The sequence below is a fragment of the Eurosta solidaginis genome, chromosome 4, assembly GCF_040869045.1.
Source record: "Eurosta solidaginis isolate ZX-2024a chromosome 4, ASM4086904v1, whole genome shotgun sequence".
NCBI lineage: Eukaryota > Metazoa > Arthropoda > Insecta > Diptera > Tephritidae > Eurosta > Eurosta solidaginis.
This window is the reverse complement of record NC_090322.1, coordinates 181,619,563-181,642,741: the sequence shown is the minus strand read 5'-3', so window position 1 is coordinate 181,642,741 and position 23,179 is coordinate 181,619,563. Positions and strand designations below refer to the sequence as shown.

The 23,179-nt window shown below is 35.5% G+C and overlaps 2 protein-coding genes across 11 annotated transcripts in view; both read right to left on the bottom strand.

Moving 5' to 3' along the window:
* The window catches only part of LOC137250742 (uncharacterized), a 239,011-nt gene that overhangs the window by 198,525 nt on the left and 17,307 nt on the right, over positions 1 to 23,179 (bottom strand). The window contains exon 2 of one of the 3 annotated variants that reach the window (XM_067784088.1): positions 2,916 to 3,029. The exons of the other annotated variants lie outside the window; for them this stretch is intronic. The gene's annotated coding sequence lies outside the window, so the exon portion shown is untranslated. Of the gene's footprint in view, positions 1 to 2,915; positions 3,030 to 23,179 lie in introns of those variants that run through there. 3 annotated transcript variants of the gene reach the window in all.
* Positions 1 to 23,179, bottom strand: part of LOC137250743 (glycolipid transfer protein) — a 48,793-nt gene that overhangs the window by 9,231 nt on the left and 16,383 nt on the right. Inside the window, exons 1-3 of one of the 8 annotated variants that reach the window (XM_067784089.1) lie at positions 6,651 to 6,673; positions 6,543 to 6,585; positions 2,903 to 3,029 (exon numbers count right to left, since the gene is read on the bottom strand). In XM_067784089.1, the coding sequence (XP_067640190.1) occupies positions 2,903 to 3,029; positions 6,543 to 6,585; positions 6,651 to 6,658 (178 nt within the window). In that variant the 5' untranslated portion in view covers positions 6,659 to 6,673. The other 7 variants (XM_067784094.1, XM_067784090.1, XM_067784093.1 and 4 more) reach the window with 7 other exon arrangements.

Genomic DNA, 23,179 nt, shown 5'->3' with positions numbered 1-23,179 from the left:
TACCCCGCGCAAGGGTTGTTGTTCTATTCTAAAAAACAGGCAACGCCTTTACGGGGTATTTCGTTCTTTTGTGAAAATTGTTGCCTGCTCGCAACGCAAAAGCGTTACACTTTTACCCTGTATAAAATGGCGGTGTGGCAGTGCAACCCTGTGAAACTCTCAATTCGCTCTTAATTTCCACATATACTCTGTTAATATGAGTGAATATGGCAGGGATGCACCTTAACGTTAAGCTAATCGTTTATCAAAAAATTTCCAACGTTTCCGTTGAAACACTTCGAAATATTATCGATAAAGAAATTATCAAGATAAATTGTATCTCGTTTTTAACCGAAACAAAAAGCTTTCGTTAACGTTAAAAACGTTAACAAAAACGTGATACTTTATGTTTGAATTGTGCTGGCAATGCTATAGCCATGGTGAAGCCGTAAGGTGGTAACAGCGAGCGGAAATACGCACAATACGCACAAACTCCATGTAATTTGTTTGTGTAATTCGTTGGTGGTAATGTCAAAAATACTCTGAGAAATGTTCGTACTGTCAAAATTCATGAGAAAAGTTGCAATCAGCTTGGCTAACGCTTTCACCCTTAATGGCTCCGCCATCAATCAGCTTTGCCAGCATAGTTTGAAATTAACAATCAACATAAACGATTTGATTTCGTTTTGATATGGCAGAAAACGAAACAAAATCATTTCGATAATTTGACGTCCTTAACGTTAATAAACGAAAGGAAACGACTTTGTTTCGTTTATTAACGTTAATTATCGTAACGAAATGATATCGGTTCGTTGGTTAAGCATGCCTGGAATATGGTGAGTTGAAATGTTCTTTGTATGCACTATAAATGTTCAAAAATTTTCTGGGGTAAGAGTAACTCTATTAAGGCTTTACCATTTACTTAGGCAACAATTTATTTCAGAAAAGAAAACGCTATAAGTAAGTAAGTAAAGTGAAACTGAACATTACATACCCAGCTGTACACTTGAAATGCTGTTGTTGTTTATTTTGTGTGCTTAAAAGTGTTACAAGGCTGCGCAATAATACATAGAATATGGTTCTATTCTGAACTAATTTTCGTTTAAAAGAAGCAAAAAGGATACAGAGGCTAACACCAATGACCTTGAGCGAGTAATAATGCACTTTTCCTTCAGAATGGGGATTTCCCTACTGTTTATTTTAATATAAAGATATAACAGAACAATAAATATAAACACACAAGTGCCATTGTACTAAAAAACGTTATTACAAAAAAGGGCAGGGTTATTAACGAAATTTTCTAACTTTCACTAGAAATAGCTTATTACCTGTATCTACGCACTTTTACAAAAGCTTTTATATAAAAGAAGGTGATTTAACCGATTTAGTCCATTTTTACTGAAAGTATTTCCTGTTAAAAGGCATACATGTGCACCAAATTTTTCGTAGAGTTATGGCTCCGGAAACGTTGGGAAATGCATTGTAAGAAAGGGGAAGTGCCACGCCCATTTTTCAAGATTTGAATTTCTTCCCATTTCTTGTTATAATGGCGCAAAATACGATTGGTACAAAACTAGTTTTCTCTAAGATTTAGCTTATTATTTTTGCTTTTAAAGTCATTTATATAAAAGTGGGCGTGGTCCTTAACCAATCTTATCCATTTTACTAGAAATATTTCCTGCTATAAGGAAAATATGTGTACCCATTTTTGTTACGATATGTAAATTTTTCTTCGAGTTATGGCTCCCGAAACATTGAAAATTGCTTAGACAAAAAGGGGCGGCGCCACACTCATTTTCAAAAATTTTAGTGTTTTTCAATTTAAAATTATATTGATACAAAGCTATTTTTCGCGAAGATATAGCTTATTGTTTTCATCTACGACCCTTTTAAAAATCTTTTATATAAAAGTAGGCGTGGTCTTTAACCGATCTCGTCCATTTTTTCTAGAGATATTATTATTATGTGTATACCCAATTTTATTACGATCCGTTAATTTTTCTTCGAGTTATGGCTCCCGAAACATAGAAAATTGTTTGTCATAAAAGGGGCGGTGCCACGCCTTAAATTTGTTGTTTTTCCTATTATTATAAATCCACCTGGAGAATGAAATACAATTGATATAAAGCTCTCTTTTGCAAAGATATAGCTTATTTTATTCGTCCACGACCTTTTTAAAAATCTTTATATAAAATTGGACGTGATCCTTAACCGATTTCGTTAATTTTTCTTCAAAGCATTCCTTATAGTAAAGGCAACCTCTCTTCCGAATTTTGTTACGATAGGTTTAACGATTTTTGATTCTGAATATTTGTAAAACTGATTTTATCAAAAGTAGGCGCCTATTTTAAAAAATTTTTTCAAAAGTCTCAATACCAGTCCACACGTCAAATTACATTCTAGGTGTATTATTTACTAAATAATCAGGTTTTTTGTGTTTTCCAAAATGTTATATATATAAAAAGTGGGCGTGTCTATCATCCGATTTCGCTCATTTTCAATACAAATCTATTCTGGGTCCAGATAAGCCCGTGTACCAAATTTGGTGAAGATATCTCAATATTTACTAAAGTTATCGTGTTGACGGGCGGACATGGCTCAATAAAATTTTTTTTCGATACTGATGATTTTGATACATGGAAGCCTATATCTATCTCCATTCCTTTATACCTGTACAACCAACCGTTATCAAATCAAAGTTATAATACCCTGTGTACAAGTACAGCTGGGTATAAAAACACAGTACCTAGTAAATTGAGAGGTTTCCAATTTAGTGCAAAAAGTTTCAAAGATTGCTTAAACCGATGAATGTTTTAACGTTCAGGCTCAAATTCAAAACCCTGAACTTAAAATTAACTAAATTGCTATGTGTGCTAACTTGTTTATAAATAAATAAAAAGTATCAATACAATGATTCACTTACCAATTATAGTGACCACCTCTTTTGCAGCTTCAAGAAATGATTCAGTTTCAATTTTCTTTTCGTTAAGTGGCGGGAAGCCTTTCATAGCTTTAAAACGTATGCGTGGCGCTGACATAATTCTGTTATTCTACTTTTAGTTAAAATTTGTAATTAATATATATTTTGACTTGCACTCTTTTGCTGGTTTTATGACTATTAGTGACTTATGACAAATGCACGATTAATAACGTCAAAATTGCAAAAATTGTGAAAACTGTGTATAACAGAATGCGGTTTTACGTTAAATTATGACCACGACTCTATCTTATCAATTATTTAGTGATAACGCCTCCTACTTATTGATTAAAGCAGCAGCAACACAACAACATTGCCAATCAAAATATTAGAATGTTTTTTGTATATATTTATATACGTAATCGAACTCGAAAGTATAATCGAAGAAATAAAAGACTTCGGCTAAACCAAGCTCTTTTTACGTGTGATTGCAGTGCGGCGCCTGCAATTGAACTGCGCTTACAGGGAAATCGTTTAAAGCTAAGCTTTGACAATGCCAGTGAGAGTAGCTTGAAGGTTCAGCTATATGTTTGGCTCATCGCTGCAACAACAACATGCCTGTGCTCGTGCACATTCTCAAAATCTGCATGTTGGTGTTAGGCGAATGGAATTGAGAGAAAACATAAAACGTTGCAATTCTTGTGTGTTGTGGGGAAAATAAAGGTCTTCTTAATTCGATGCATTTACGAATAGAATAACTTAACGTAATGTGAAACTATTTATTAATAAAATATTTAAACACCACGGCAGTAAATAATTGTCCAAGTGTTTGTTACATTTTGCAGTTTAAACTTCCTTAACGCTAACGCCATAGTCGTAACCATATTTTTACTTATACATATCAAATTGGCATCAGTTATTGGTGCCTTAACCCTACAAGAAACGCTGATAGTTTTACTAATACACTCACACTTGTAATTGACAATGCTGATCCTGCGATGACGTAAACATTGATACTAAAATTTATGTATGTTCCTTTGTTCGCCCACGCATGTCCGCATGTACCCAACGACAGCCTATAATCATGAAAAAGGACTCAAACTGGGAAAGCTTCGGACACCTGGTACAGAACAAAAGAACATACAGCAGATACCATTATGCATGTGAGACAGATACATAATTCTCAAAGGAATTTTATGTATGCGAGAACAGTTTATCCGATTTAATCATGTTGTCACTACTGACTGTCATATGACAATCAAATGATTATCACGGTTCTTTTGTTATTTTTTTTAATTCCGCCATTTTCAACCGACGAAAACCATATAAAAAATAAGTTTAAAAAATGAAAAAGAGAGCATTTCAAAGCTCCATGCTAAAAGAAAAAAAATCGAAAATAATATTAAAAAATACCAAAAGCTTTCTTAATGTGTTTCCGCATGAGGAAAGCGCGCTTCTGTTGTTTTGTTATTTTCTGAATTTAAATTGAACATTCTGAACTCGAATTCTTATAAAACTATTTATTTTAAACAAATAAGAAACACGTATGCTTTTATCACGTACAAAATTAAAAACGTAATGAAATAAAGTAGATAAAAAGCAAAAAGCATTGTTTCATTTTTGGCGGAATATAACAATGGTCATTTATGATAGTATAACAGTCAAACCTGATATCTACAGTAAACTATCATTTATTGTCCTACAAGAATACCGACTATCATATGACTATCATCTGATTGTCAGCAATGTCAACCTAACGATCAGCGCCTCATACAAACTTTCTATCACAAACTTAAGGGGACTTGCGCAAATGTGATGTAAACAACTTTGTACGTGTGAGTTTTCGTCTCCTTCTTATACACCAACATGGCCTACTGATTAAGTATATAGCCGTACTGCTCACTCTCATTCCTTTTCCTGGATCAGTGCTGACACTCTAACTATCAGAAAGTGTCATAAATGATAGTTTACTGTAGATATCAGGTTTGACTCTTATACTATCATAAATGACCATTGTTATATTCCGCCAAAAATGAAACAATGCTTTTTGCTTTTTATTTACTTTATTTCATTACGTTTGTACGTGATAAAAGCATACGTGTTTCTTATTTGTTTAAAATAAATAGTTTTATAAGAATTCGAGTTCAAAATGTTCAATTTAAATTCAGAAAATAACAAAACAACAGAAGAGCGCTTTCCTCATGCGGAAACACATTCCGACAGCTTTTGGTATTTTTTAATATTATGTTCAATTTTTTGGTTTCTTTTAGCATGGAGCTTTGAAATGCTCTCTTTTTCATTTTTTGAACTTATTTTTTATATGGTTTTCGTCGGTTGAAAATGGCGGAATTTAAAAAATAACAAAACACCCGTGATAATCAGTCAGTAGTGGCAACATGATTAAATCGGATAATCTGTTCTCGCATACATAAAATTCCTTTGAGAATTATGTATCTGTCTCACATGCATAATGGTATCTGCTGTATGTTCTTTTGTTCTGTACCAGGTGTCCGAAGCCTTCCCAGTTTGAGTCCTTTTTCATGATTATAGGCTGTCGTTGGGTACATGCGGACATGCGTGGGCGAACAAAGGAACATACATAAATTTGAGTATCAATGTTTACGTCATCGCAGGATCAGCATTGTCAATTACAAGTGTGAGTGTATTAGTAAAACTATCAGCGTTTCTTGTAGGGGGTATGGCACCATTAATCGATTACATTAGCCATCATCCGGTGGCATAGAGCCTGAGCCAGATAAATAATTTTGCATGTAAATGCAACAACAACGATTTGAGCCAGATAAATCCAGATAGAAGTCTGGTTCAATTTGTGAGGTAGATAATTTGTTAATTACTTGTATTTAGTTTGGCAACGCTGCCTTCAATACACCTACTTTTTCAAAAATAGATGTCGCTGCTTAGCCTTTCGCCGTATGAGTTAATATGAGTTAATTGAAAAACAGCGGCGACATCTGCCTATTACATTTCACATGTGCGAAAATATCACGACATCTGCTTCTCAAGTCTCTTGATGATCCAGAGCATTCTCGAGAGAATTGAGCGTGAACCCGAGCTGTAAATCTCACTGGATGACGGCAATTGATTTCCATAAGGTTGGTTCTATCAGCTGTTTTATCTGGTTATGGATAAGTCACCATTAATTGGCCTCTAACGTGGCTGTGAGGCGGCTTGAGTAAATGAGTAAGTGCTACTGACGGTGTCATACAAAAACTAGCCAACAGGGCGCGCTCAAATAATGCTATGTAATTCAACTTTAAAACTGTAAGGTTTCATTCAAAAGTATTTTACATATCTGCATTAGACCGTTTCAAACAAACAAAAATTTCAAACAGTTTGTCATGTTTTGTAAGCGTATAAAAAATAGTTTTAAAATATGAGTGGTTAAAAGAAATATTAAGTGGGTATGCAATAAAAAAGTAGTATTCTGTTTGAAGTCTTATTCAAAGTTGCAAAACCCAGGGTGAGCCAATTTTTTAAATCCAAACGAAACTTGAATCTGTTTAAAAAAACGTTTATTCTGAAACGGTCTGGGATATGTATGTTCGTTTCAACATATTTGCTGTTATCGCAATAATGCCAAATAGTCCGGTAAGTTTTATTTCTGTTTTGTTATTTAATTTCTTACCATTTGTAATATGTGACCCGGTCTATGAATAGGTGGCTTATGACTAAAAAAAAAAAAATAGCTGTTAACAACTGTTTCTCGCAATTTCTTTTTTGAGTCATAAGCCACCTTTTCATAGACCGGGTCACATATATGTATGTGTAGCTCACATATGCAATTCTTTACAGGAAATCGACATAACTGTGTAAAGTATTTTTTTTTATATTAAGCTTTACACTAAGAAAGCTCTCAAAAGCTTGCTAAATTTTTAAATAACTGCCACGATGACGTTTTTTTCTGAAAAAAAAGCATAAATAAAAAAAGTATGAAATAAACACCGCAATGATACTTTCTCAGTATTATAACAAGGGCTATGTAGAGAATAAATATATTTTTATCTTCAATAAATTAGAGGTTTCTACTTTGATTAATTTACTACATTTGTTTGTTCTACTTCGTAAATAACAATTATTTAGGTCCCGTTTTTCAGTAGTTGGTTAAGCTAAGCTTAAACTAAGTTTGCTTAAACTCTAGTCAAATTTAAACTACAGTTAAACTACTGAGCAGTTTTTCAGTCACAGTTTAGGCCGCCTTTGGGGTATGCTGTTTTGTACGGAAACACTGGTTTTTTATTATCTAGATAATTTGTAGATACGACAACAGCTGGATTTTGCTTACCCAACAAACATTTAAAAGACATTTCTCCAACGAAATATATATTCGAGGTTATATACAACATCATTATCTAGTTATTCTTAAACCAGATAGTTCTCAACTTGATATCCAACCTTTGGGAAATTTCCAAGGTTGTACCACCAAAGCAAACAGCTATTTATTGTGAGAAATAAACACCTGATTGATAACAGTAAATGAAGCGTAATTTATCAAAAATAAATCATATATATTTTATTTTATTTTAGTTTATTTTCGTGAAAATACTGTAGTATTGGAATCTTACACTTGAGTCCAGGTCAAAGAACCACAAGTTGGAACTATATTTTTTTTCCACTTAAGTATTAGCATTTTTTGCTTTATAAAAAATTCCCCCTTTTTATGAGTACACTATGATTCTCAAGTTGCACCACTGTTTCGTAATAACTCTTGAGATTTAGAGGTATTCTAGTTATCGACATGAGCTCAACATGGTAGTCAAGCCCAAATTCTGTTGGGTATATTCGATGCCATTTCGAACGAACGCAAATCACCGATAGGTTAACTGAAGTTTATCCCTGCCAGATCGGCCGCTTAAGCTAAGCTTTAACTTCAGTTAAAGTAGACTGAAAAAATCCAGAATAAGTTTAAGCGTAGTTTAACTGACAATCTAAGTTGAACTTGTACTAAAAAACCGGGCCTTAGTGAAAGAAATAGATGTCTACTCCACCTAAAAGTATGCAATGCGTGACTAATGCCCGGGTTTTCAGTGCTAGTTTAAACTACAGTTAAACCCTGCCACTTCGGTCGCTTAAGCTGAGATGAGCCGTAAAATTTTATGTTATCGACATTAACTGGAGTTTAAACTCGCACTGAAAAACCGGGCATAAGCTTCTCAAATGGCAGTGGGTAGTCAACCGACAATGACGGTGGTTTCAACTTAGATACCCCCTACAATTTACCAATAGATTACAATTTGTTATTTACAAGTTTCAGGTCAACTGATAAGGTCATCACGTGCCTAAATGACTGCGATCATAGATTTTCGTCTTTAAAAACGAAACCACATATTTTTAGAAACAAGATCGAATATCTTACCATAGTCAATTTTATTCGCATATATTTCAAAATGTTTTAGCTGAAACTGGTATTTTTGTCAGTATTTATTATTTATCTGTTCAAATCATGATATTCTTAACTTTGAATTTTGTCAAAAGTCCAAAAACGGAACCATGATCGAATAATAATCTAATTTAAATTAAGCAACTCACAAGATTGTCGCATTGGTCGTAGTCATAAATTTTTCCATATAAAATTTTATTACACACACGATGAATAGCTGACCTTACGAATTACCTAAATAATAGTCTAAGAGCCCGTGACTGCCAGACCTTCGTCATTTTATAAAAGTTGAAATTTCGTCAGTGCATACTTCCAACTTCAAAGAATATCGAAGCAATTTTATACTGAAATTCGATTACAAAATCTTAGAAAAAAATTAATTGAATGAAATCTCATTTTTTTTTTAATAAAACAGAGCTTAAAGAGAAAAAAAATCTGCAAAAAAATAAAAAGCTTTCGAGATCCTTCCTCGCAAAGTACAATTTTTTTTTATTTTTACAAAAATAATTGAAAAAATCCGTAATGATTGTTCGTTATCTTTGAATCTGCAGGGTCTAGCAAAAAGTGTTGTATGTACAGTTTATAGCAAATTTTATCAAACCGTTTTGGAATTGCTCAATTTGTTCTTGAGATATATATGATTAAGTGGACCCAATTTTTTATACCCCGCCGATTTAAGCTACAAAAATTAAGGCGGATTTACACAGACGCTTTGGTTGTATTGCATTCATTAATTCATCTTTCGGGCGAAGTATCGAAAAATTTACATATATGCTTTGGTTGCGTGCCTACGCTTTGACAACGCCAGACGAAAAACAATGAAACGCCGTACGTTATCTTTGCTTTGAGGCGACCAGCGCGTTTATATAATTTTTCCCTTATGCATTTGTGTAAACAGTCTTAGAAGTAAAATTTTTCCATGTTACACGTATGGCGCTTTATATTTTGACTCTAATTTAAATAAATTTTGCTTTCCGTATGTTTCCGCATTGTTGCAGGCTACAAATCTTCTAGTATTCTTTTTTCCGCGGAAATATATGCAACTATTTCATCTATAAATACTACAAAGTTGTATTAAACTATCAAATGCAACTCAGCTTGAAGTACTCTTTTGTAACAAAAATGCAACTCTAGACCTGAGATTTGCATCAGGTGAGCGAGGCTGTTTGTAGTTTTGACGTTTATCGCTTAGCTGACACACTTGTATAGGTACACTATGCCTTCTTGCCACTGATGACCTGATATGAAACTTCTCACTCTCTGAGAGCACGTGAAAATGTGCATTTTTATAATATTGGCCATATATGCCATCATGCTCAAAATCAAATTTGGGCATTTTAGAATAACTTTGGGGTATTTTACATGGTAAAGGTTTATGATTTTCGCCGAAAATTTACTCAAGATTGTCAAATGGGATATCAAAAAAGTCGAATTTTTGTCAGGATCACAAATCCGAAGAAAAAAATAACTATTTTTCACCCGTGAAAATTTATCAATGACAACACCTTTCATCGAGGGGCTGCACACGAAACGGGTTTTGGTAGCAACTTTCGATTGGTAAAAAAAGTCAGCTTCTTAGTCTTCGCATTGATGTAAATGGATGCATAAAGGCCATGTTTTTGTGGAGCGTTGCGACATTCCATTTTTGACAGCTGAGATAAATTGTAGGTATACGTATAGGTTAACGCAACATGTTTAATTAACAGCCTTTTGCGGACGACAACGCAGATACTTCACCAAGTGATCAAATTTCGTAACTTCTTATACATTTTTTGCGTTTTTTATTGTATGTGGATATACATATGTATGTACATAAACGTTTTGGTCGCATCAAAGTGAAAAAAGGGGATAGCCGTTCATTATTATCTTATGGGGGTGCCAGAGCAACAAAGCAAAGCAACGCAATCCAAATATATTATTTCCTATTTTTTCACTTATCTACCACAAAATATTTCTACAAAACTTTGCCTTTTTTATAAATTTTAATAAGTTTTTATCAGCTTACTTGCTGATTTACTTGAAAATAATGAAACCGAACGGATTTCTTGGAGTTTTTTTTTACGTAGTTTAGGCAACTCTATAGCCATCTGGGCCGGTATTACGTGTTACGATCAGTGACTGAAAACCATTTTCACTCAAGCAATAACTATGCATTTGTCAAACTTTTTTAAAAAATTATAATAAAGAATATATATAACGAGTACTATTTCTCGCTAGTACAAATATGCCATTCATCCGATCCACCTTTCAAGAGCTATTGTGATTTAAAAAATGAGTTTCGATCACGGATCGTAATACGGGCCCTGATTTCAAGACCCATTCCTTGAAACGAATGAACCTTTGTATACAATCGAATGAACCATTGTTTACAATCAAATGAACTTCAGGACCCATTCCTTGAAACGAATTGGGAGAGAATGATTGTTTCGTATCAGGTCATCAGTGCTTCTTGCGATGAATATGGTTTGAGACGAAGTGTACGATATTTCCAATATATTTTTTTTACTCCCCTAACACCCCAAAACACACAAACGTCTCACCTAGCACTCGATGTCACTGAAACTGATTTAGGGGCGGGCCGAAAATAGGCCATTTATTGTTCATCTCGAAAATTGGTCGGATATGGACGAAAGTGGTATCAACGGATGCGCATCCCTGCCAGTTATAAGAAACTAATTGCGAAATTTAACTCTTTCTAACTGTTCAAAAGTTATTTTAAAAAAAAACAGGCGCTTTCGATGTCAGCTTAACACAGACTTTGCATCACCTAATTCACCAAGTTATTAAAACAAACCACTTTAAATGCTCACTTCGCATCATTTTTTCAAAAAATTAATAAAATACAATGAATTCAAATAAAATGTCCCAAGTCGAACATATTTTCAAATTGTCCTCAAGTTGTTAAAAAAGCAAGTTACGCGAAAAAGGTGCCGAATTTTATATCCCGATTGGCTGAAAGAATAAGCGAAATCAGTGATGCAAAATCCTTTGGTAGGCTCCAGTGGTTTAAATTCTCCTTTGAAATGATTCTCAGCTCACACTTACATAAGTTGCATATACATATCTTGAAGAATCACTTTATTTGCTTAACTATAAAATAGCGTCCGAAATCTTAATTTTGATTTTCACACTTCATCATTCAACACCCAAGTATCCCGGTTTGACATTTCCTAAAGTTGGCGGCCCTATCCCCAACTAGTCCCTTGGAGTGAATCACATTAAATATAGCCTATCAAACATGTTTAAATACGACCTACACGTGACGGCTCCTTTTACAAATGTGAATACGTAAGCACATATATTTACCAGGTGAGGCTTTGTCCTTCGCAAGAACACTCAAAGTGGTGAAGCAAAAGCTTTCTCAAGACAGTCGACCAAATTACCGGGTGTTCTACTATTCTAACGTAGGGGATAGTCGAACTTGTCTGAAAACTGAAGGCGGTCATCCATAATGAGCTCTTATATCATAAGGCCGGAAACGAAGACTATTGAGGTCAATGTATCGAACACAAACGTCTGCAAATTTTGGTCTACATTTCTAAACTTTTATCCACGGTCCTTGTGGGCGGCATCCTTGACCGAATTGTTACTCCCTAACGTTTCAAGATTTTTTTTGTGTAGCTCGGAAGCATAGCGCGACAAAAGCATCCGTCAGAATGTCTTTGGAGTTACACCTAGAGCTTCGAGGAAAGTGACGTCGACGAAGGTATGAGTTCGAAGTCGCAGTCGTTACTGTTCGCACGTCGGGAATTGTAGCTCTTAAAAACAGCCGAAAAAACTGAAGGACCCCTTTGGCACGATCAACAATAAGCCAGCATTGATGCTAATCATTAAAACTGTGCCACGATAGTCATGACTATTAGTAGATAATTAATAGCAACCGTAAGTCGTCTTTGTGCGTGACCAGCACGTAGCCATAAATGATTTAAAGAAATCGTGTCGACGTCGGGTATTAGAGTTAGCCCAGAACATCTCCTTCGGTGAAACTACGCTACAAAAGTGTGACCATTTTAAGTATTTCTCCCCCTCTCCGCAAGGATCTACTCCCGAAATTTTTTGAACGATCCACGAGATTTTGAAGCAAAAACCCCGGATCTTTCCGAAATGGCTGAAATGTCGACTTCCTTAAATACATATAAACAAAACCTATCTAAATATTATTTTTTTTTAAATTTTCGCTTTATAAGACTCCCAGATACTCATCCGCAAGTTCCAGATTGTTCCAGATCGTCAAAAATACCATTGGCGTTAGCAGTATGTTTCCATATTCATTAGTTGTGGACAATATGATGCTCTGAAATCCAGCCATTCAATTCAGAGGTTTACGCCGATCTCTTTGTCGGCGCGCCGGCCACGCCGCAGCCGCCGGTATATAATAGAGCCTACGCCGCCGCCGCCGCCGCCGCCGATTAGGTGACCGGCGTAAACTTCTAGTGCATAGCCATAACGTAATCCAACATAGTGGATATATATATATTTTGGATACACAAAATTGGTTAGACTTAAGGATGAAACCATAAAGGATCGTTGCTAAATGAAAGCTTTTGGACGCCAACCTATGAATCCAACCATTTTTTTACATATTGTCTGGGCAATTAGAAAAACGGCCGTTTACGATCCCCGCCCCCTTGCCTCAGGATCGTTTGATTTTTTAGGTCATTACAATTCAAATATTTGATGTTTTTATGTCTATGTTAATAAATTTCTTTATGATTCTGCTACGTATTTACTTTGTTGGTGATATTATATTTTTAAAATGCAAGCATATGTATTTAATTCTGTAATTCTGCAATTTATTAAATATAAAATTGTACATGTTAACTTTTACTATAACCCTGCAAAAATCGTTGGACGATATGGTCCACTGGAGTACTTACCATTCTACTCCACTGTAATGCAGCGATGGACCAACTCATGTTTCTACACAAACATGTTGTAAGCCGATCATTGCTCGTTTTTAACGTTTGTAATCACTGCACGATGTTTATTGGACTGTGGGTACTCCATGGATTACTCTGATGTAATGCGGAGCTGGAGTATATGGTCCAGTCCTAGGACATCGCAATGTTAATTGGACCATATTTTTTGTATGAATTGTGGTTAATTTTGGAGCACTCGCTTGGTCCATAGCGAGTACTCCCTACATGCATGCATGGAGTACTCGCGATTTTTGCAGGTAGTATCATAAAAAAGTTTCCTTGTAAATTTGCCTAACGACCATCTACATACATATCAGAGAACATCAGAAATCGAACACAACACCGTTCGATTACATTCGGCAACATGATCGTGTTCAATGATCCAACTTGCTTAACCGAACATAATCGACATTGATTTAAAATCAACCAACTTATTGCATGCGTGAATATAATCAATTCAGGCGTTTGCTCGTTTGCCTTACCCGCGATTACATTCATCGGAATGAAAAGGCAAATATGAAAACTCCATGCGTTTGAATATTTGCATGATTCTTCTGCCCTTACGTCACGGCGACAAGCTACATATAAACATTGCTTACGGTTCTGTTTGTTTGCCGAACTAAACGATACTAATTTTTTTTTTAATTTTTTTCAATAATCGGAAAAAAATCATGATTTTTTTTTGTTATTTTTTTTTTCTAATGGTAATCTATTAGTAATCGCCTTTTTCGGAAAAAAAATTACAATAAAAATTTCAATCGGAGAGCAGAACCGAAATTCAAGAAAATTTAATATTATACAAAATGAAACACTTTTTCCAACACATACGATACAAATACAATAATGGCACCTGTTACATAATAAAATAACACAACAAGAACACTAAAGGACTCGCGAAGATGCAACAAAGGCTAAAATTTCTATTGAACTACAAAGGTTATGATATTATACCAACACATTTAAAAGGTAAAACGAGTAAAATTATACAAGCGTCCAGTTTGCAAAAAACAAGAAAAGAAGCGGAAAAAATTGAGGGTGAGTTTTTAAAGATTTTACATGAAGAAATCAAAGAAACAAATATACGGATAAAAATGTTCTTAACTACCATTGGCCACATAAACGAAGACCTACCTAAAAGGCTAGACGAAAAAGATTTCCGATTAATTACAGAGAACCACAAACAACATTTGAGAGATGTAAAGAAAGTTACCGAAAAAAATATAAATACAAAAATACAATCACATATAAAAAAAAACTTTGAGAAATTTGGTTTAAGGTCCAATGAGGATTGGTTGGTTAACAAAACCGAAATTGATGTACCGAAAGAATGTCGCTGGTTGTTGTCTCTGGGAAATAAATTTGCACTACCAGTCTCAAAGAAATCTGTTTCACCCATACATTTGATTGCCGACATCGAACAAGGAGTCCAAAGGATCGAAGATAAAGATCTTAAAAATACGGTACGATGCAGGATTGCGAACAGAATAAGCAACTACAAAAACAAAATGAAATGTGCACCAAAAGAAAAATTTATTTTGAAGGTTTACGATGCAACCGCCAAATTTATAAATAAACACAAGGACTCTATAATAATAACTAGTGCAGATAAAGGTAACAAAACTGTGATTATGTACAAGACGGAATATAAAAATAAGATAAAGGACCTTCTAAGTGACAAGCAAACGTATAGAACGATGAGAATTGACCCGACGCAACAGTTGTTAAGGAAAAACAACGCCCTCATAAATGAAATATATAAGCAAAAGAACTTTGACGCGAAAAATATACAATTATTGACATGCCATGCAGCTAGTGCACCTAAATTATACGGACTACCAAAAATTCACAAGGAAAACATTCCACTTAGACCCATTTCATCGTCAGTTAACGTCCTGCAGTTAACGTGCTACAAACTCGCTAAATTCATTGGAAAAATATTAAAGAATATTGTCTCGGAAAATTATAATATCAAAAACTCGTTAGAACTTAAAGAAGATTTAAAAGAAACTAGAATCGAAGATACTGGTATCTTTTGACGTCGTTTCGCTCTTTACGAACATCCCAATCCACTTAGCAATCCGAACAATTATGCAACAGTGGCCAACTCTAGAGAACCAAACAACTCTTACGAGGAAGCAATTTTTATCGGTCCTAGAATTTTGTTTGAGAGACAACAACTACTTTGTTAGCGACGAAATAATATACCAACAAATATTTGGAATGCCAATGGGGAATCCTCTATCCCCGACTGTAGCGGACATTGTCTTAGACAAAATACTAGACGATAGTATAGCTGAATTAAGATCAAAAGGAATCTATATAAAATACATAAAGAAATATGTAGACGACACATTTGCTATAATTAAGAAAACGGACGTAGAAATGATATTGAAAACCCTCAATAACCAACATACAAAAATCAAATTTACTTATGAAGAAGAAGAAAATGAAGAGTTGGCGTTTTTGGATATTCAACTCCACAGATTCAACAATGGCATAAAAACAAACTGGTATGCCAAGTCTGTAGCCTCATCCAGGATGATTAATTTTAACTCGAATGATCCCTGGACTCAAAAAAGAAACACTGCGTTGAACCTGATTGAAAAAATTTATAATCTCAGCGACCAGGAGTTCAGAAAAGAAAACAATGTTAAAATCAAGAACTTTTTATACAAAAACGGATTTCCGAGCACCCTAATACAAAAATGGATCACAACAAAAATGAACAATAGCAAACATTCAAATCAGAACACAAAAGCAGATAACATACATACCCCACAACACTATAGCATTTGCTCATCGACCACATCAAACACTTAATACAATATTTACAAAAACTAAAGACAGAACAAAAAAGGAACAACAACACGTTATTTATGAAATTAAATGTAATGGCAAAGAAGGCGGACCCTGCAATAAAATATATATAGGAACAACGAAGCGAGCTTCGGGAGTGAGAATAGGCGAACATAAAGCAGACGCAAAAAATAGAAAGATGACGACAGCCTTGGCGCAGCACATCAACAAATTCGATCACTCCGCTGAATTCGACAATACAAGAATAATAGATGAGGAAAGCAAAATAAAGAAAAGATTAACGTTGGAAGGGCTTCGAATCCAACAGCGAATAAATAATGCAATGAACTACAAAGAGGATGTAGATAATATCAGCTGTGCATACAAATGTGTGATAACCAACAATTGACGAACAGCTGGGATAGAGTGTAGATGGGTTTTAAATGTAAAAAATTTTGTTTATGTTAAATGTATATATTTTTGTAAAAATGTGTAGTTAATTTGCAGTCTATTATTTATGTTATGGTATGTATGTACTATAATTTAGAAAAATATTTTCTAATTATGTTTTCTTGTCAAAATAAATACATAGTCTCCCTGAAGAAGACACAATAACGTGTCGAAACGCGTCGGAGAAAAACTAATGTTTTTGCTTTAAATTGAACGACCAAAAAGCTCTTACAAATAAATAAATTGAAATAATCATTGGCCATTAAAATAGGCATCTAATTAATTGATTACTAATGCTAATTAAAATTTAACAGGTCTGCAAGTTAATGAACATGACTCCACTCAAATCAGGTAGCAAATATAAACAAAATTCTTTAAACGTTGCTATTTAATTTATTTACGAAATCCGTTGTAACATTCCATTCCCACATACTGACATTGCGTTAGCCAGCTGATGCAATGCCAGGAGTAAAATTACTAAGGTATCGTATTAAGATAAACATCCTATTCAATATGCCTATTGTAAACTATTTGTAAGTTATAAATAAGAGTAAAATGTAAAGCTTAGTCAGTTTTTGAGTGGCATTGAAATAAAGTGCAAGGGTTTTTTAAAAACTCAATTTACCCAACTTAAACTTTAATTGGCGATCCTGCCAGGAGATACGCAGTGATAGCCTGTAAAAAGGTTGCGTGTCCTCCGGAGTGAAAAAAAACACTGTAAAAATTAAAATAAAACAAGTATCTCTAAAAAGGAGAGAAAAGAAAAAAAAAAACACTGTAAAAATTAAAATAAAACGAGTATCTCTAAAAAGGAGAGAAAAGAAAACAAAAAAAAAAACACTGCAAAAATTAAAATAAAACAAGTATCTCTAAAAAGGAGAGAAAAGAAAACAAAAAAAAAAAAAAAACACTGTAAAAATTAAAATAAAACAAGTATCTTAAAAAAGGATAGAAAAGAAAAAAAAACACTCTAAAATTAAAGCAAACAAAAATATTTGTCAGCTTACAAGAAACCTAAAAACGCGAAGTACGTAACTCCAGAAAGTGAAAGGACCACCAGCATATGAACAGCAGCATTCATCCACAAAGCGAACAAGGATCTAATAGAAGGACGAGAATCCGAAGAAGCGTAAGCTAATGAATAAAATAGTTAAAGTATATGTTAATACATAGTATGTATAAATAATTATATGTACATATGTACATATAAATTAGAAGATTATAAAAGTGAAAGCAAAACAAGAAGAGATAAAGCAAAATTAAAAAACAAAATTTATAAGAAGTGCTGAAAGATTGTGAAAGAAGATTTGAAAAGGGTATATAGATCTGGATTCTTTGATAGATTTGACAAAAATGTCGTTAAATAGTAATAATAGTACCATTAATATGGATGTAATATCTAGATTGATTGCCGCCAGTACGGCATCATTACGAACGGAAGTAGAGCAAATGAGGCGACAGATACAGGCCATCAACACCAATGATGCTGGGACCGAGTTTGTACCCGAACAAATAGATTCAAATATAAATTGTGACGAACCTTTAGACGTTATCAAACCTTTGCCTGAGTTTGGGGGTAAGATAAATAATTATGTAAGTTGGCGCGAAGCAGCCAATAATTCCATGTCCTTGTACACAAGGGGAAGTAGGAAATATTTCGCGGCGTTAACAATTTTAAGGAATAAAATTACCCGTGAGGCCAATGATATACTGACCAATCACGGAACGGACGCAATTTTAAGTCGTCCGGACTTTGCCTTTGCTGACAAAAGGCCAAGTCATATAATCGAACAGGAGATGAGTGTCCTGAGATAGGGACCGAAATCCCTGATAGGTTTCTATAATGAGGTTAACGCTTCTCATAAATAAGACCATAATGACTCATAGGACAAGCTCACCCATAACTAAAGAGCTAAACTCTAAAAACAGAGCCACTGCTCTGCGGACCTTTATAGCTGGGCTTAATCACCCATTAGATCAAATATTGTTTACCTTGGCACCGAAGGATTTGCCAAATGCCCTTGCCAAGGCTCAAGAGTTAAATGCCAATCAAATGATGTCACAATTTGCTTTGCAATATTCGCAAAGCCACCCGCAGAATAGTTTTAATTCATCTCCCTACAGACTTCCTTATAGTAATCGGAGAAGTCAGGAGTTTCAGAATAATTTGAGGTACCCGCAGAAAAATTATACAATATTCGGCGACGATAAAAAAACCCGTCCAGAGCCAATGGATGTAGATCCATCCCTGCAAATTGAGAATAGGCCTAGTAATAGATATATGCCACAGGGAGTTAGAAACAATTCGCAAAACAACAATTTTAATAAAAGAGTTGGAGGTACGCAAGTCAGTGCGCAACCACAGGAAAAAGTACAACGAGTAAATAATATTGTGACGATCATGAGTGACACGAAGTGATACTCACATCCCTAGTCTGATGCTAAGCAAATGAAGTCACAACAACAATAAAGCAGACAGTCACTTGTATCTACATAAACAAAACAATAATTGCGTCTACACATATGTACCATGTATGTATACGAGCAGCGGAGAATCAATGCACAAACACATGCATATATCTGAGATACTCCTGAAAGTATGCAATGAGAGAAGCTATAAAATCGTGCAATTGTAGTTACAGCTGAGAAGTTTGAGAGCTGATGGCATCTAGTAGATTATGGAAATGGAAGCGCCTAGAAGATGCGAACGTTGAAATCAGAGAGTATAAAAGGCAGCAAATGTAGAGGCGCTGGAATTCAGTTTGATTTGAGCTATCAAGCAGTTTGGTTGTTAAGCAAGCAAGTTGCAAAGTATAAGTGTATTGTGAAGTACTTAAATAAATGCCATTTTTCCATTATTCAATATTGGAGTTATTTATTCAACAGTTTAGTGATTCGAACTTAGCAGAAGGGCAAATAAGAGGATTTGCAAGTAAAATCGTTACAATTGGTGCCAGAAGAGGAATTGTTGAATAAATACCAGAGTACAACAAGGACATGGCAAAGTTCAGTGAATTGAAGATCCAGCAACTGAAGGAGGAGTTGGAAGTCCGTGGATTGGCTACTTCTGGCGATAAATCCCAGCTACAAAAACGACTAAGTGTAGCTATGGTATTTGAAGGAATCTACAATGCTGAAGAGTATGTCTTTCAATATGATAGCGACAAAACAACAACAAAAATGGAAGAAAAAAACGAAACACCGCAGACAGTGACGAGCACAATATCTGTACAAACATCGACAATGGCATCTCAGCTGGAGTCACAGGAGACACGCATTTCAGAAATGGCGTCGCAAATGTCATCTCAATTGGAAGAACAGAAGACATATATGTCATCTCAACTGGAAGCGCAAGAGGCACGTATATCTGGAATGTCGACAAAAATTTCGGAACAGGTATCATCGCAGCTCTTTGCGAAACTGGAAAAGCAGGATGCAAAAATTTTACAACTCGAGGACAAAATTGATGCCGAGATAGAAGCGTTGAAAGGTCTTATGCAACAGTTACAACTAAATCGCCCAGCTGTTCCAGCGAGCAATTCGAAGGTAAAAACTCCATCTTTTGACGGCTCTGTTCCTTTCGAGGTATTCAAGCTTCAATTTGAGAAGACGTCAGGAGTGAACAACTGGAATGCTGAATTCCCGAGGGAGAGCGGAACAACTATGAAGCATTGATGGCCGCTGTCGAGAGACGTTATGGAAGCGAGCATAGAAAACAGATATACCAAATTGAGTTGCAAAACCGTTACCAAAAAGCAAATGAGACATTACAGGAATTTGCTTCGGATGTTGAAAGATTTGCTCATCTTGCAAATGCGGACGCACCCGTGGAATACACTGAAAGGGTAAAGATTCAGAGCTTTGTTAACGGCATACGGGACGTCGAAACGAAGCGAGCCACATACACGAACCCAAAGCCAACATTTGCTGAAACGGTATCGCATGCACTGACTCAGGAAACAGCGTCACTTTTGAGTAAGCCCGCATACAAAGCTCATCGCGTGGAAGTGGAAAGACCAGATTGGATAGACACAATTTTGGGAGCACTGAAGGGATTACAACAAAACAATGTCGGAGTTATGAAGTGTTTCAAGTGCGGTAACCCAAGTCACATTGCACGTCATTGCAGCACCGGTCATGGTAGTTCCAATCTGGCTGGTCGTAAACGCACAGCTGGAGGATATAAACAAGAGCGAGTCAAATGTAAAGATCGAGAATTTGCCCCAGCTATTGAATGTCGTGTGATACCTATCTCGCAAACTGGAAGAAAATCGATCAGTCTTACCGTCAAAGGAAATGTGGATGGCAAGGAGCGTGTACTGACTGTAGATACGGGCGCATCTCATTCCTTGATCCGATCTGATTTGGTCAACAGGAAAGTAAAGCCATTACCTGGAGCAAGATTGCGTACGATTACTGGCGAGTATAACCAAGTCCAGGGAGAAGTGGTATGTGAAGTCTTAATTGGGGAGGTCATGGTTCTACACAAATTCGTTGTGGCAGAGATCGTTGATGGAGTCATATTGAGAGTGGATTTCTTAGTTGACTATGACATCAGGAGTTGGAGAAAGGATTCAGTAGTAATCGAGTAATGGTGGAAAAGACTCGACAAAGGCCACGAAAGTCAAAAGAGAAGGTTGATGGATCGAATGGGCCAAATAAAGTGAAATTAAAAGTACCTGCGAGAAAAAGGCAACCCCTAATGGACGCACTAAAACGACTGAAAGAATTTTCCAGAAAAAATGCAAGGGTGGTTTCAAGCCAGCGCGCACTACTGTTGTGAAACGTCAAGACGATACTGATGATGCAAAGTCAATCCGTCAAGATCAAGCTCTGCGAAGTAGTTCTTCATTGGCCAAGCAACAGAGTGCGAGGGAACGTTCCAGGATTATGAGTGACAAAATGAAAGCCAGATACGATAAAGTAATTAATTCGGAAGGTTTTCAGGAAGGAGATTTGGTGCTGTTATACAACCCACAACGTAAAAAAGGTTTGTCCCCGAAATTGCAGTGTAATTGGGAAGGCCCGTACAAGGTTGTGAAGAAGGTCAGTGATACCATCTACCGCATACAAAGCATTGGGAAACCACGGAGTAGAAGAGTGGTACATTTGGAGATGCTAGCGGCATTTAGATCGGGAGATTTGTCTGATCGGGACGATCAGACTTAGGTGGAGGGCAGTGTGACGATCATGAGTGACACTAAGTGATACTCACATCCCTAGTCTGATGCTAAGCAAATGAAGTCACAACAACAATAAAGCAGACAGTCACTGGTATCTACATAAACAAAACAATAATTACGTCTACACATATGTACCATGTATGTATACGAGCAGCGGAGAATCAATGCACAAAACATGCATATATCTGAGATACTCCTGAAAGTATGCAATGAGAGAAGCTATAAAATCGTGCAATTTTAGTTACAGCTGAGAAGTTTGAGAGCTGATGGCATCTAGTAGATTCTGGAAATGGAAGCGCCTAGAGATGCGAACGTTGAAATCAGAGAGTATAAAAGGCAGCAAATGTAGAGGCGCTGGAATTCATTTTGATTTGAGCTATCAAGCAGTTTCGATTAAGACGCTATCTAGCGAGCCATAGCAGTATTATTTTGAAAGAGTTTCATTTGAGCTATCAATCAGTTTGGTTGTTAAGCAAGCTAGTTGCAAAGTATAAGTGTATTGTGAAGTACTTTAATAAAGGCCATTTTTCCATTATTCAATATTGGAGTTATTTATTCAACAGTTTAGTGATTCGAACTTAGCAGAAGGGCAAATAAGAGGATTTGCAAGTAAAATCGTTACAATATTAATGAAGGCCATTTTTTAGGCCAAAAGTAAGCTTGCCATATATATATCTGTATGACCAAGCTATAAAAAAAGATTTTGAAATTTTAGTAGATACAGGTGCAACATCCTGTTACATTAGGAAGGGAATTTATAGGAATCCAAAAGAATTGGATATTTATAAGAGGATAAAAACCATTAATGGTTATACAATAATAAGATTTTAACACGAATTTCATCTCTTTGGTGTTAAGGAGATTTTTTACGAAATTGATAACTTGGAGTCAGATCTCCTTATAGGTTTAATTTATTGCGGAAAGTCAACGCTTTAGTGGATCAGGAAAACCAGAAGTTAATTGTTAATAGAATTGGAAAAATTTATGAATTTGGGGAAAGGAGTGCTATGAAGCACAGTTGTGAAAAAGAAAGTGAGGTTGATAAAGTGAACTTTGTGGAACAAAAATGTTCCACAGCGCCAGCCGACGGTAATACCGGCAATAGTACAGATAATATAAAAAATAGAACAAATGTGGAACAAGAATGTTCCACAGCGCCAGCTGAAGAATGTACCAGCAAAATTCTAAATAATAAAATAAGCCCAAAAGAGGGCAATATAAAGAATCTTCGTCAGAAGATAATTGATGTTATAAAAAAAGATCATGAAGATGTTGATTTGGATTTATCATTCAACACAGATGTCAGAGCAGAAATTCGCATGGATGAGGAAAGACCCATTTGGTCCAAACAATATCCATATCCAATGTCTGTTAATGGTTTTGTTAATGAAGAAGCCCACGGTCTATTGCAGAAGGGGATTATAAGGGAAAGTAAGAGTCAATCAGCCCAATTCTAAACGAAAATTCCGTGCGAGTTTTCTCCCTTCTCCCATTCCTCGTATTCTAAATAAAAATTCCTTGTGAGTTTTTTCACTTC